Source organism: Vanessa tameamea, chromosome 22 (genome assembly GCF_037043105.1).
Source record: "Vanessa tameamea isolate UH-Manoa-2023 chromosome 22, ilVanTame1 primary haplotype, whole genome shotgun sequence".
In the NCBI taxonomy this organism is placed as follows: Eukaryota; Metazoa; Arthropoda; class Insecta; order Lepidoptera; family Nymphalidae; genus Vanessa; species Vanessa tameamea.
The window spans coordinates 290,661-305,489 of NC_087330.1; the positions used below are offsets into that span (position 1 = coordinate 290,661).

Here is a 14,829-nt window from a genome sequence, read left to right on the forward strand (position 1 = left end):
CCGAGATATTCTCAGTGCAAATAATATACTGATTCAAATCTTTATATAATCCGAGTGTGCCTGTTAGGTATATTAGTACTGGAAGCTAATTATAGTTGCGTAGTAAGTTTTGTTTTTTTATTTTTTAATAAAATATTGTTTTTGATATTTTACGACCTTTCAACGATATATTGGTCATACTGCTTGCTTAAACTGTTGACGTATAACAGTTATATATATACACATACATATAATACAAATGTATTTTTTCTTTCTGTCAACACTCACTTTAATTCCCCAAAAATGTAGATACGTGGAAATTAATCAAAGGTTTTAACATTCAATAACCAAAATGTGTCACCTTGGTATCAAAGGATTATTACGTATTTAAAATACATATATATTTAGAAATCTTTTCGTGTATGGAAATTCCGGCCGCACCTACAGATTAATCAATTTCACACGAGCACGTCTGAACCGGAGCCGGCGCTAATCAAGACATCACAGTCGTCGAACGACATCAAACGAACCGCTGTTTGTTCCGCTAAGTACGTCTCAGGAGAACGAGAGATCTTGTGCCATTTCACGTGTGCCGAATTGAATATCCTTTCTCATTTGGCGATGTATGAATATTAGAATTTCTAACTTGTAAGCGCAACGCCACTGAGAGTTTCCTGGGTGTGAGGCGCATGTTATCTTTTATTATTGCGTCGTTTCCTCTTAAATTTAAAATTTTAATACTTTTAAATTTTTTTAATTCTTCATGTAGATATTATAATATACGCGTTCTCACATGTTTTAGGCTTTTTTAAATTGTCGCAAAATTAAAAACAGAAAATCAGAATAGTCAATTTTCTTGTCCGACATATCCGAAAGCTTTTTTCCAGTAGGTATAGTCGCCGCGGACGGCACGGCGCAGCGTCGGCCCTTCGGCCCTAATTGAGAAAGTTTAGCGAAGCGGGAAAATTTCTTTAAAGACCGCCCTAACTGATGTCCTTCGGGTGTTCGTCCCTTCGAGATTATAGAACGATGGGCTTCCTCCTTGACGTGGATTTGATTTCTCTGAAGGATAAAAAAATTAGGATGTTTAAAAATATTTCTCAAACTTGACGAAACCGCTACGAACTTCTATTTCGTATACGTTTATACATAAACATTTACAAGTTCGATTCGCGACACAAAAGGGAAATAATTGAAAACAGATAGGATTTAAAGATTATATTTATTCATGATTTACTTCATTTTAATTTATATGATTCGAATGTTTCTGATCTACAAGTGATAGTTTAGGGATATTGTTCAAGTTGTCACTTAGTTATTGTGTTATTTTGTATGTAAGTATATAAGAATATAAGGTATTTTATTCAGATATTAGGGGCTTTTGTTACATTGTTTAGATTTGATTTAGGTTTTTTATAAATCTATATAAAGACTCGTGTAAAGATCAAATAAAGTTTATGTCAACTCTGCGATGACATCGTCGACACATGACACTAGGAACTCGATTATCTTTGATTAGATAATAAATACAGTATCATTATTAACCCTTCTTATTAAATCTTTTGACTATAGGAATAACAATCTTGATTTTAATTATATAGAAAGTGATGAAGTAAGCCATTACATCAAATACATAAACGTAAAACAAGAAACGCACATAAAATGAATCAGGTAACTAAGGCGCAAAGTAATATCGAAATGGAACCATTAAAAATGATGCCGGAGAGGATTAATTGAGGGATGGCCGGAAGTTCAGAATGGATAGCCGTGATCAATACCCGTGGGTCGTGGAGCCGCAGCGTGGCTGAGCCTTGCGTTTGTTTTTACCCGTTACCCGCGACCCGCTGCCCCCGCCCGACTCCCGCTACCCGATACCGCTCGCCAATGAACAACCAAAATAAACTACCGATTCGACATTTATTTCGGTAGGAATCCATCGGGTTGAAACCCATTAAGTGATTAATAATTTAGGTCATTGGAGACTGACTGCCGAAAACAACTTGTTTTTTTTTTTATTTCTATCTCGTTGCCTAAAATAACAGATTTTTTGTTTGATGGTCAGATTTGAAGGATAAAAAATTGAACTTTGTATTAATAAAATTTTGTTTTAAAATGAAAATTGCTTGATTTAAATTTGTCTTTATAATAATTGCTCATACATAAATTGCGCGCTGTTCATTTATCCTGATCCTAATCTGTTCGGTAGGTAATAGTTGTGCGAGCAAAGTAGATTGAGTATAAATAATAATATATATAACGAGTATTTCTAAGGTTTTCGTCATTCTTTAAATCTACATTCTATCGGATATTTTTATTAAAGATTCTCATTAGTGATTTTGTAGAACAATCAAGTCGTTAATGGTTTTTTAAGCTTGCAGCTGCTTTTAAGGTGTTTGATTTGCTTACGATAACTAAAACTTAAAATAAATAATTACCGTACTATTGAATCTTAGTTAATTAAAATAACTGCGGAAAAGTTGACTACGGCGTATATCTTTCACAGATAAAACAGGGAGCATTTTTATGTTTATAAATATGGCAAATCATAATGACAATTTGAACAAACAGTAACTACCATTATTTATTCGTTTAGTAAATGTTGAGATAATTTGAAATAAAAACAACGTGAACAACTGGAATTAAAAGGCAAAATACCTTCATTTAATCCCTCGTGAATACCTCTCCGGAGGAACAAGAAGACGTTTGTTTGTATAGTATAATAGTTAGATCACGTAACGCGATGACTGATTGTGTGAGAGAAAGGACGCCCACGAGTACGAGCCTTCATTTGTCTCGTGATACGAGGCACATTCATATTCCGAGATAGAGACACAACACCGGATCGGAGGGAGGCTCGGGTGACGGCTAATTATTTGTTCATTTGATTGTTTTGTTTTGCTCGTTGCCAGCATAATCAATTCTGTAGTTTGGTATTAGTTTTATTATTATTACAGTATTACATAAGACCTAACGAATCTTGACTAAGTAGTTATATATGCCTTGTAGTTCTAAGCTAAAACCCCTAACGCTAGTTGCTATAACAACTGTTCGGTAGCCACAATAACAAACATTTTTTATACATAACACTATCTAGTTAAATTTCTGTCTCGTAAAAATAATATTTTTATTTCACTTTAAATTGTGTCTCTCTTTATAAACAGTTATAATGAAATAATACAAAAGTCTTACCTTTATGTAGAATTTAATTTAAATAAGCAATTAATACTTTGCATGTGAAAATGTGCAAAGGATCTTTCAAAGTATGTTACATAATAATATTAAGTAAAGCATTTGTTAAGTAGATTTCGTTAGTTTGTTCGAATATTCTTGGATCTCTATTGAAAAAGTTTATGGCGTCAGTCCTCGGCTGCAGTACTGTCACAATGTTCTGTAATAATAATCTTTTGCGAGTGAATTGAAGCACTGTAAAACTTTTTTTCACATACATTAGTTGATATACTATGCACAGCTTCATAAGCTACAAATATCGGCGTAATAATATTTTAATATACACATACGCACCGCCGAAACCGCTGAAATAACTGGATGAAATTTAGCACAGGAATACCTCATGGAATGTAGGTGAGCAAGGGGTTTATATGAGGGATGAAAATTTGTATGGAAATTCGTCATTTCTGATGTTAGAAATATGGAACTCCATGTTCAGGTATATGCTTATGTTTCATGATGGTCGTTACGGTGGTTTTAAAATCCATCCTATAAGAGGGTTAAATAGGTTATGGAAGTTTATACGAAACCCGACGTAAAATGAGGATATGGGCAATGTAACCAACCGAAGACAACCGAATACTTAAGAAAATTCGATGGGTTTCTGAATAATGTTTCCGATAGGTGCACGGCTGTTGAATAATATTTTTGTAACGAGTTAGGTCCAACATAGAACAGAAGAGGCAAATCTCACTAAATTCAGTGATGAGCTTTGGAATAGGTTTTCGAGCCGTTTAATATTACGCAGTGAAGGTAAACAAATTCAATCATATACTCAAATAATTTAATAAGAGTAGGTACATGTACGGATGCGTATAAAGTTACACGATGCCAAAAGGGTAGCCGTGATTAATTCCGCTGAAAGGTCAAATACGTACAATACTAACGGCCTTAAGATTCTTCTGGGTATCGCATTTCTCCTCGGACTTTATTTACTGCTTCGTTTTTTATTCGTCTCTTGCTACTTGACGTCTCAGTTCGTATTGCATTACCTACTACTACAGTCTACTTGAATTTTAAAGTTTTCGTCTCATACTCGTACTTAATGTCATCGAAAAGTGAATAAAGAATGCTTTTATCGATGTATTGTTTAAACCTCCCAACGACAAAAATGTATTGTTGGTTTTACAAAGTATTAGCTGAACGTCATCAATTACTACCACATTGCGAATTTAGTACGTTTATTTAGTCGCTTGGTATATTAATATAATATATAATAATATATTTTACACTATTATTATTTAAAACAAAAAAGGAATTCGATGCAAGAACAATGTTTTCATTTATTATTAAGTAAGATAAACAATTTCCATTTGTAATTATCTGTTTACGAAACAATTTGAGAGAGAAGTTTCAGCGATTCAGCCCATAATGAAAGGCATTGGAATGAGTTATTCGGGGCGGCTGTCGATAATTTGATTTGTCGTACAATGGCGGGTTTAGTAGTGCGGGAGTGAATGCGGAGTGATTGGGTCGCGGCCGGATCGCAGGCGGCGGGACAATGAGGGCAATCAGACGCCAATGTTTGCGTTGCGTCTTGCTCTTGGTCATGGTGGCTTAATGTCAAATGATTTACGGCAGCTCGCTAGCCTCCGTGCTCGAATCATTTCACAAATAACAATACATGCCAATTATTACACTTCTATTATTATATCTTCTATTATTCCATTATATATGTGTGTATATATATATATATATATATATTAGATTTGGTGTTTCGTTTCAATTGCTTGATATAATGTATCTTATTAACTCTTCGAAGCATTATGGGAAAGATTTTTTAATTATAAAAGTATACCAGGTATGAGTCAGACGTGAATAATTTAGTTTGGCCGGTTGGGTGAAGTAGCGAATCCGGATATATGAAGCTGCGTGTATCGCCTGTTCCAATAAAGTAGAAAATGCTATTTGCTTATAATTCAGCTATATTGTGGCCTGCTAAGAGTATATGATTAATATATCTTTGTTAAGGTATAATACACTTAACTAGTTATTTCCACTTTAATTTTACTTCCAAAATTTCGACAACAGTTTAGTCGACGTTCAAAACGGCATTTTCCCCAAAAACCATAGTGAATATCATAGATTAATCATCTCTCGACCAATGATATCGCGTCAATTTGCTGTCAAATGTTGTTTATTTGACTTTTTTCCTCTTATGGTTGTGTAAGTATAGAGACGTCTCGCGATCCGGGACAAAAGAGGTAATCGAATGAAAACGTCTCATTTGTCATTATTTAAGGGAAATTAAAGTTCGCCGTGTTAATCCCACTTTCACGCACTATGGCTTAATATACATGGCTGGAGAAGTATACTCATTGTTGTCAAAGCTAATTAACGATAAATAAATGCAAATTAGTATTTAAATTAGCTCTTGTAATCCTATTCATTTTCGAAAATAATTTCAGTACGCGGTGTCATACAAATTAATGAGTAAATCATACTACGCGAAGCAACTACATTCTTTGGTTGCATCGAAATGTTATTTAGCATACCGTACAAAATCCCGGTAAATTTTCTATAAAATCCATGACACGATTCAACAATGGATGCATAAAGTATTATCACACGAATCCAGCAATTACTGTACCCTAAATACGGATGCGGGGCTGTGACGAGCTCTCGATGTATTTGGTTACATAAATCTTACAGCATGGGGGGTTTTTGTATGCAAAATTTCTGTCAATATATGGGATTTATGTTAGGTCGTGAATTTAGGCGGTTGGGAAGTAGTCCTTCACTGACAGTTTTATTCAGAAAAGCTTACGATAAATTTTATATGATTTATACTTTTATGTCCTTGTATTATATGGCAATGACTAAAAATATGATTGCATTAAAAACATAAAGGGTGTATTGCATGCGAGATTTTTGAACTTCATTTATTTATTGGCCTCCATATTGGGGCTTGTTCACTCTCGTCTGTAACTCTTTGTAAATTAGCATGCATTATTGCGTCCTGTTTGACGTTCCGTATTTTAATTTCGTTTATAATGTTTATAATTTGATAGTGACGTACGTCAAATGCACACACATAAGCACGTAAACCATTAATTGGTTGTAATATATCTATTCATAGTATCATTCCTTTTACTTGTATACATAAATTGAATATTGAAAAAATTCTCATTGCTTACTTTAAAGGAGTCTTTGCACTGTTTAAAGCAAGTTTCACCAAGACATGTTTTCATGGATAGTTTATTCATTATGTTTTTCATTTGAGATTTTATTGAAGTAAGTCATTATCCCTATAAAGTTGACAGCAAAGAATCTGGTAACTGAATGCTGCAATTTGGTCCAAGATACAAAATCTACGCATACAAAACTACGTCTTACTTTATTAACCTATCCAAGTCACATTAATATATTTTATAAAACACATTTTACCAAAATAGTTTTGCGGTAATAACCTAAACCTGATTAATTTTTTTGTTATTATAAAGTATAAATGTTGTAATATTTCTTTTTAAAATATTATTTCTTTATAATATTATAAGTAGAATAAAGTTAGTTTCGAGTCTTTCGGGAAATAATAATCACATGCCGACATATACCCCCAGAGGATACAGACTCTGAAAATTAGTTTAGATTTCATGTACTCTTCAATGTTATTTAGCCAAGCCGAGATTTCAGACGATAAATATGTAGTATTTCAAAAAAATTATGCAATATAACTTTCAATAGTCAATTGTCTCTAGTTCGCAATTTGACAGTCCATGGTAAACTCTGCAGTAGTAAATATCCATGATGTGTAAACACAACAATAATTGCTAATAATACTAATACAGGTTACTGACAGGTGAATTAAACAAAATGATGAGTGCCAAATAACTAATATGACACATGAAGCATCGAGGACCAACATCAGGTGTGCATTATGGAAATATATTTGATAGTCGGCATGGCGGTGCTGATTTATACGCTGGTGACCCTATTTCTGAACAGTGGATGCTGGAACCAGGACGAGGCAAAATGCGGATGTGAAGAATGCAAGGCCCTGTGTCAAAGTAAACGCACGGTCACACCTTCCGTCATCTCTGTATCGTCCCGCGTTGACATCAGTGATCGCCCTTAACTTGTGAACAAATACTCAGTTGTATTACTCAGTGCCAAAGATTATAGACACGAGATTATACTAAGTACGAAGTGTTTACAGGGCTTTGTTTAGTGTAGGTTCTAAATTAAACTAAGATAATCTAAGAATTGTTCATTAGGTATACGTCATAGATGCAAGGTTGTATTTTAAAAACTATTTAGATATTAACATTAACTTTCCAACTTAAGAGGTTTGCTAGTGTCGAATTGAATAAGTTAGGTATAATAAATTCACTCTATTCAATCAATTACGCTTGAGTATACTGCCAATACAGCAATACAAACGTTACGATGTGTTGAGTCGTTGAAGTGCCGCGTGAAAGTGATCACTAATAGGCTCGTTATTGCGTGAAACTACGTGTCAGTGCGTGATGAGTGCGATATAGTGTCGGCGGGGGATGGACCCTCTCGCTCGGCTGATGGAGGGCGCGCCGTTGCCGGGCGTGCTCGGCGCGACCAGAGACGCGAGGCCGCGCGGAGCGCTCGTGCACGCCAGTCTGGCCGCAGCTCCTCACTTGGGCGACAAGAAGGGTAGACATTTAACAGGCACATTCTGCCTCACCGGCGACACGATGGAGGGCATTATACAGTGCCTCGTGTTCCTCAAAGCATTTTCGGTAAGATACATTTTGGAATGATCATGGTTTCTATTTATTCTTTAAGCAAAATCTACGAAGAAGTAAACATCAATAATAAGCGAAACTGAACAGTTCTTTTAAAGCTCTCTTCCATATATTATGATAAAAAAAAACACTTTAAATTAAGCCGTTGTTTAATTAAACTACTTCAAAATTTAATTTTGAATAAATTGTTCTAATGTAATAAATGAATTTGATTAAAAATAAGATACAAGTTACTTCAATTATATCTATTTATAGTATCGAGGTTCGCTCGAACAATTTGTTTGATACTTTTTCGTTTAGCCGCAAAAGGATTTACAACAAATGTAATATTTCCAGAGGAACGGATATATGTTGAAAATCCAAATTCTTTTGATCTTCTCCAATTATATTGCGACTATCGAAACTAGATTACATCATCTATAGAAACATATAACAAGATATCGCCCATTGCGATAAAAATATTGTAAAAATGGCCTAGAGACTAAGACTATTTCAATATTCATATTATTTCGTTTCAGATAATAAGGCGAATGATTTGTGATTTCAGCTTCTGTCAATCAGTATAAATATTTTTAAATACACATAAACAATTCCCGTAGTGAATTTTACCTTGACATGTAAGTTATTGTTATCGTCAAGAAGTAGGATCATTACCTCCGACAGATGGCGTTTGGCGCCACATCGCGAGCTGTAAAGACTCATATGGCTGACTATCGAATGTATATTCCATATAAAATCAGGCGTACAAGCTATGAATGTATTAAGGTAATCCTATATTACGTAGGATTAGCTGCGGCAACGATGATTGAAAAGTCACGATTTAAATATAAAATTTCTGCTCCAATACAATTCCGTTATTTTTTTTTAATTAAAATATATCTCTGGCTTAAATTCTGATAGATAATATTAAGTGGGATTTTAACTGCTTAAATGTTCAATGGTGGATGTTTACAGGAAGCGAGCTTAAGGCCAAATTCGTTACAACGCGCTGAGAGGATTCAAAAGCGGTCCGCGAACTAAACATTCAATTGAAAGTAATTAAGTTCAATTTAAACGGGACTCAGTGAGCTCGGAGCTGTGTTCATTCGCGTCTCGGATCTCATTTCATTTGCTTTACGCTCGACGCGAACGCGCTTGTATCGATTAAAGGATTTACTCGCTGCTAGTTTTTTTCAACTTGATAGATGAGTATCTTCGCGTCCATTTTAATTGTCAATCTAGTATAAGTAATTATTAAAAGTATTATTTTGTAAGCTAGGCTTTAAAATCGGTAAAATTTGTAGTCAATTATAGTTCATAACGCTTGTGTAAACTGATATTTAATTACCTATTCGTTTACACTTATATCATGCAACGCTGCAGGACGCAAAACGGTGATGTTTGCATACCAATAACATAGTAACTCATAAAACAGTAATCCAAAGAGAAACATCATGTTTTGAAACTGACAGATCAGCTGGCACGAGGCTTCTCGCACGCGTGACGTCGTCGGTGGCTTCGACATACGTCCGACCTCACTGGTACAAGCATCGCTAGAAACTAAGTTTGAACTAAGATCTTAGTTTTCATTCGTATCTTAATTCGTAATTTGCGATCTAAGCATTCAGTAGACAAAGTAGTATTTAAATTGAAATATTAATTATCATCTTAGCACTAAAACAGAGTACACAGTGAATAATAGAAGTTATGACTACTTATAATAAAAGTGGACAGAGGATGGCACGCCGCACACAATATTGCTCTCTACCTTACTAGCGCTTTTATACTGCAATGTCACTGTTCTTCTTACACTGAACGAACAAACAACAATGCTAATTAACTTTTTCATTACAAATAGGTAGATATCATATCTTTTATTTAATTTATTAATAGGACTTGGTGAACTACTTACCGAAAGCAAACTATACCTTAATTTATACATCTATTCATTTTTGGCTATGAACAGCTTTCTGGAAATTGAAGTCCGTTTGCAACCTGTCCAGTGCGATCTCAATAAATCGGGCATGTCCTCGAGGACTATTTCATTGATCGTAGAACTTCTGCTGGTCAGTCATATAGTTAACGTGTTTTTATATTGAATTGATATTATCAATTATTGTCTTTTCAACTGACTCTTAAGAGAGCCACTTGAAAAGACAATAACACAAAAAATAATCTCACTTATTAATTTTATAATTGTTTATATTTTTTTATTTTAGTATTACATAAAATGTTATAAGTTTTTATAAGTAGTTTAATGTAGCAATTAGTCTAGTAGTGTAAACGAGGCTTGAAAGTGGCCCCAGTAAAGTACCGGACATTAGAACTTTAGAGCACCGACGCAAGCGACCGTGTAACGCGACCCTCAGCAAATCACCATAATTAAATTATGTGTTAAGTAAAAGCCCACCTTTTAAAATATTTCAGCTGAGGAAATTCTTTGAATGAACTTATAAACAAGAACACGATATAATTGAGATTTTTTTTATTAATTTCGTTGAACGTCTGAAAGTTGGTACATAATTAACAGCCACTTACAGCTTTCTGGGAAAATCAAACTCTCTTTATTAACTGAAATGATGAAATTCTTCTTTATTTATTTCGCTGAGTGTTTTGTAACCATTAATGTGGTATCGTTTCTACCTTATATATTAACAAATAAAACTTAACCATAAAATAATTAAATGAAATAAAGTTGAAACTGTTGGAAACAGCAAAATTTTAATTATATTGCTTATTTACAATGAACATGATTTAAATATATTTTTAAAACAGTGTGAGAACTTGAAAGTATAATCTTGATACTTTAAAACAAATTACTTATGTCGATCAGCTGTCATACGTTGTACAGGTTGCTGTGTAACGGTTGTAATGAATACGTATTACGTACGTGTGAATGCCTATTGCTGCCTATGAGCTCAGTGATACTTATTTTACTTTAGATTTTACTTTAGATTTTACAATTGACAACGTATGAAACGTATAAATGATGGTAATATGTAAGACATAAAACAAAAATATTATTATACATAAATGTATTTGTTGCTTTAATAACAATGACCTCGAGGAATCTTTTATTACACAACCGAGACAATTGTAGGCGAGGCGAGCACTTCGGGTCAGCTTTTATTTTTCGCCGTCGCTGCCTGAATGTTTCATGGACCCGGCCACTAAAAGATTCTCCCGGTACATATTTAATCACAGAGTGCAGAGAGGGACCGGGGCAACGGTAATGTTAATCATGCTTCTTCGGTAAATTAATACTATCCTTTTCAGTTTTATATTCGTTTTTTATTTCGTATTTCGTATTTATAATTAACTAGCTACTCGTCGATATTTGTTCAACGTAAAACGTTTTTCATGTAAAACGTTTATATTGCAGGGCAAACTTACAAAAAATACGTATTTATTTTGTTCTAGGAACCTTTATGGCCATACGCAGAAAAACACTTGATATTTTAATCACAGTCGAATGAATATATTAGTCGTCTGCGGAAAATTCTCCGAAAACAATTCACCGAAAACACAATTCACCGAATCACAATTTGCGCATGTCAACTCATTAACTGAGCAAATTTTACGGAGTCTTCAATCCGCAAGGATAACCGAACTCTGTTATACGAAAAGCATCGACGATCCTTACTTATAAATGTTTTTATACTAATACCAAGAATACAAATGAATAAATTTCCGCTTTCCGCCGTACCCGGGGACAACGAACGAGGACGTAGCGGATATATCCATCCATTTTTATATATTTTTTAGTATTTAAATTTGTTTTATATATTTTTTTTGTATATTTTGTTCTTCAAATTTGTTTGTTTTTTCTATTTATGATTTTATGATCGTTGAAATTACGATCAAAATATTCGCCGTATGATTTCTGGCCAGGTTTTGGCGTCGCTAATTACGTCTGATATCCGATCCGATCCGATCCGAAAAACATTTATAAGTAAGGATCGTCGATGCTTTTCGTATAACAGAGTTCAGTTATCCTTGCGGATTGAAGACTCCGTAAAATTAGCTCAGTTAATGAGTTGACATGCACAAATTGTGATTCGGTGAATTGTGATGCGGTGAATTGTTTTCGGAGTATTTTCCGTAAATCGGATTAGTAACTCATAGACAAACTTACAAACATTCAATTTTCCTTAAAAAATTGCCTCCCAAAAAATATACACGCCTAAACATATCTTTAATATGGAAAAACAGAGCTTACCCGTTAACACAATTGTATTAATTTGTATATAATGCACCTCTACGCTGCGTTACAGTTTCCCGCTCGACAAACAAAGTAAGATTAAACATGTTCCAAGCAGCATTGTAGTCGTTACTTTTATATAACACAATCGGGTAATGCCGCGCTCTCCCGCTGTACTCTTAACAATAACAAACTCGAGTGTGCACCACAATGGAGATTATGCGTTGCGGGATCTGGCGGCTGAAAAGTTTCTGTATTTGGAAATATATTTCGCTTACTGCCTAACGTTTTTAAGTAAAATTTTAGCTCATTATTAAACTTACATTATAACTACAATTATTTTAGATCTGTTTATGAATAATTTCTTATTTGGAAGTTTACACGAATTGTTCGTTAAAATTTTATTATAAAATTTCATCAAAACAAAGCTGTCTCTGGAAGATTTTTCATTTCTCGTTCATTAATTAAACGCTTCTGAAACATTAAGTCCTTCTGTTGTCACCTCGTTGAAAAGCCTGTTGCTAAATACAACGCGTACAATCTCGTTATACTTAGGAAAAGTTTAATAAACGTTAGAAGTAAAACAACTGACAAATGTACTATAATACTATTCATTAATCGTAAGACTGCTCCCGGTGTTTTCTAAGAGCCAAGCTGGACAGCAGGTGTATGGGTGAATATCTGTTCAATCTATACATTTCGTCTTATTTCTATTAAATATTTAAAACACATGCAATTTATACGGAATAAGAATGAAAATATAATCGAAGCTGTTAAAGTTTTTAAATTTGTTTGTAATTTATTTGTAATCCATGAAAATGAATTCCGATTACAATATTTCGCTTAACAAACACTAAATAAATAAATGTTAAGAGATTTAGATTGGATTATCGGTACACAGAAGGCGACCGGCGTGACAAACACGGACGCCTCCGACGAGGTGCGAGGAAACAGTGACCTTATTGAAATTCACTGCGGCTGGATTTTAATGAACTTCAGTAAATCGGAGTTTTAGACGCTTCTGCTTAGATTATGAATAAAACATTCAGGGGGAGAGGGAGGACAAATTTGAAACTACCTTAGAATATTCCCGAAACCAGACATTTTAAGTTCCTTTAGTGTGAATAAGTTTAGTGTCACGTCATTCGGTAATATGGGGTGAATGTTTCAGATAATAATTGAATAATTTGTTTACACTATTAAAGACGTACACATTGGATGTTACCTATGTCATTAGTTAACTATTTCAGTAAATAAAAAAAAACTTACGACTGGTAACTTTTGATTATTTCGTATTGCATTTTGAAATATATGTTTTTAATTTTTTTAATTTAAGATATGTTAGGTTAGAAACTTCTAGTGTCCGAGACTATAGTATACTTCAGACGGATATCATAAATTTTTTTGTTTAGTAATCTTCTTCACTTCATCTTTATTTTACTATTGTGACTAACGTTGGGATTGTTAATAATCCATTTTTATCGCTCATACTCGTAATGCATTGTAAAAGTAGTTTGCGTTTAATGCCGCGACAGCAGAGAAAGGCAAGCTTCGTGGCAATTTATCTCCTGACGCTCATTCTATTCATGCGGAACTCATCGATCCAGCTTCTTTACATTGCTGATGTGTTTCCAATTCAAGGTTATTTTTTGTTGAAATATAGGTATTATGATTATTATAGGTAGTTACTCAAAATCAAAAAATAAAAATATACTTTATTCAAGTAGGATTTTACAAGCACTTTTGAATCGTCATTTAACAAACTATATTAAGTTTCGGAATGCAGATTCTACCGAGAAGAATCGGCAAGAACGTCACTAGTTACTCTTTTACAACATTTAAAAAAACAAAGTCACGTTAGTTGAATACAATTATATTGTATGTAATATATCCGGCCTGGAAGTCAACAAGTACAAGCTCCACGCTTTTTTATCATCTCTATAATCTTGTATCGAATAATATGCCTTCTTTAGCAATGTGTTTTTTATAAATTATCTTATTGACTTGACTTGAATTATATTTAATTTGTACACACATTGTACGTTTTATTACACGTCGAAAACAAGCCATTCAATACTTTTATATGAAATGATATTAAATTCGTCGCTTTTTTTATTTTACCCAGTAGCCGGTTGACCGTAAAAGCACATTAGGCTCGTGACTAAGTACTAAGACTTAGACTGAGATAAACAAATAAAGTAATTTTAAGATTGCACCTGGTTAGTGGTTTTGGGCCGCGAATAAGCAGGAGGATGTGTATATTCGTCCCTGCTTGTTGTTGTTGGTGTCTTCTTAGTGACATATTTATAAAGAAAACATTTTATAAATAATATTATTCCAACAAATGTATGTATTTCATTTCATCTTCCCGACGAATCCGTTTAACATTCTTAATTAAATTATAAACGTACGATAAGCTTGTATATTTATCAATTCATAGAATATCAAATGAATATCAAAAAGAAAATTCAATGTGACTTATCATTGTATCTCGTCAAAATGAATTAATTGAGGTTTTTAGAAAAACTTTCATGCCTTATGAAAATTAATTTTGTGAAGAAAAGTAATTTATTCCAGCAATATATTCAACATGACATTTTTCAGTGTGCTCCATAATTTGATTAAATAATTCTAATTTAGTTTATTGTTTTATTAAGGCTATATTTGCAAGTAATACTCGCCTTTATTCTTTTGCTAAAACGGAATTGTTTATTTATTTAAATT

General features: G+C 33.6%; 1 protein-coding gene across 15 annotated transcripts in view; it reads left to right on the top strand.

The window, feature by feature from the left end:
* The window catches only part of Rg (rugose), a 419,297-nt gene that overhangs the window by 73,562 nt on the left and 330,906 nt on the right, over nucleotides 1-14,829 (top strand). For 14 of the 15 annotated variants that reach the window (XM_064218533.1, XM_064218535.1, XM_064218541.1 and 11 more), the window contains exon 1: nucleotides 7,686-7,919. The exons of the other annotated variant lie outside the window; for it this stretch is intronic. In XM_064218533.1, coding sequence (XP_064074603.1) covers nucleotides 7,701-7,919 — 219 coding nt within the window. In that variant the 5' untranslated portion in view covers nucleotides 7,686-7,700. Of the gene's footprint in view, nucleotides 1-7,685; nucleotides 7,920-14,829 lie in introns of those variants that run through there. 15 annotated transcript variants of the gene reach the window in all.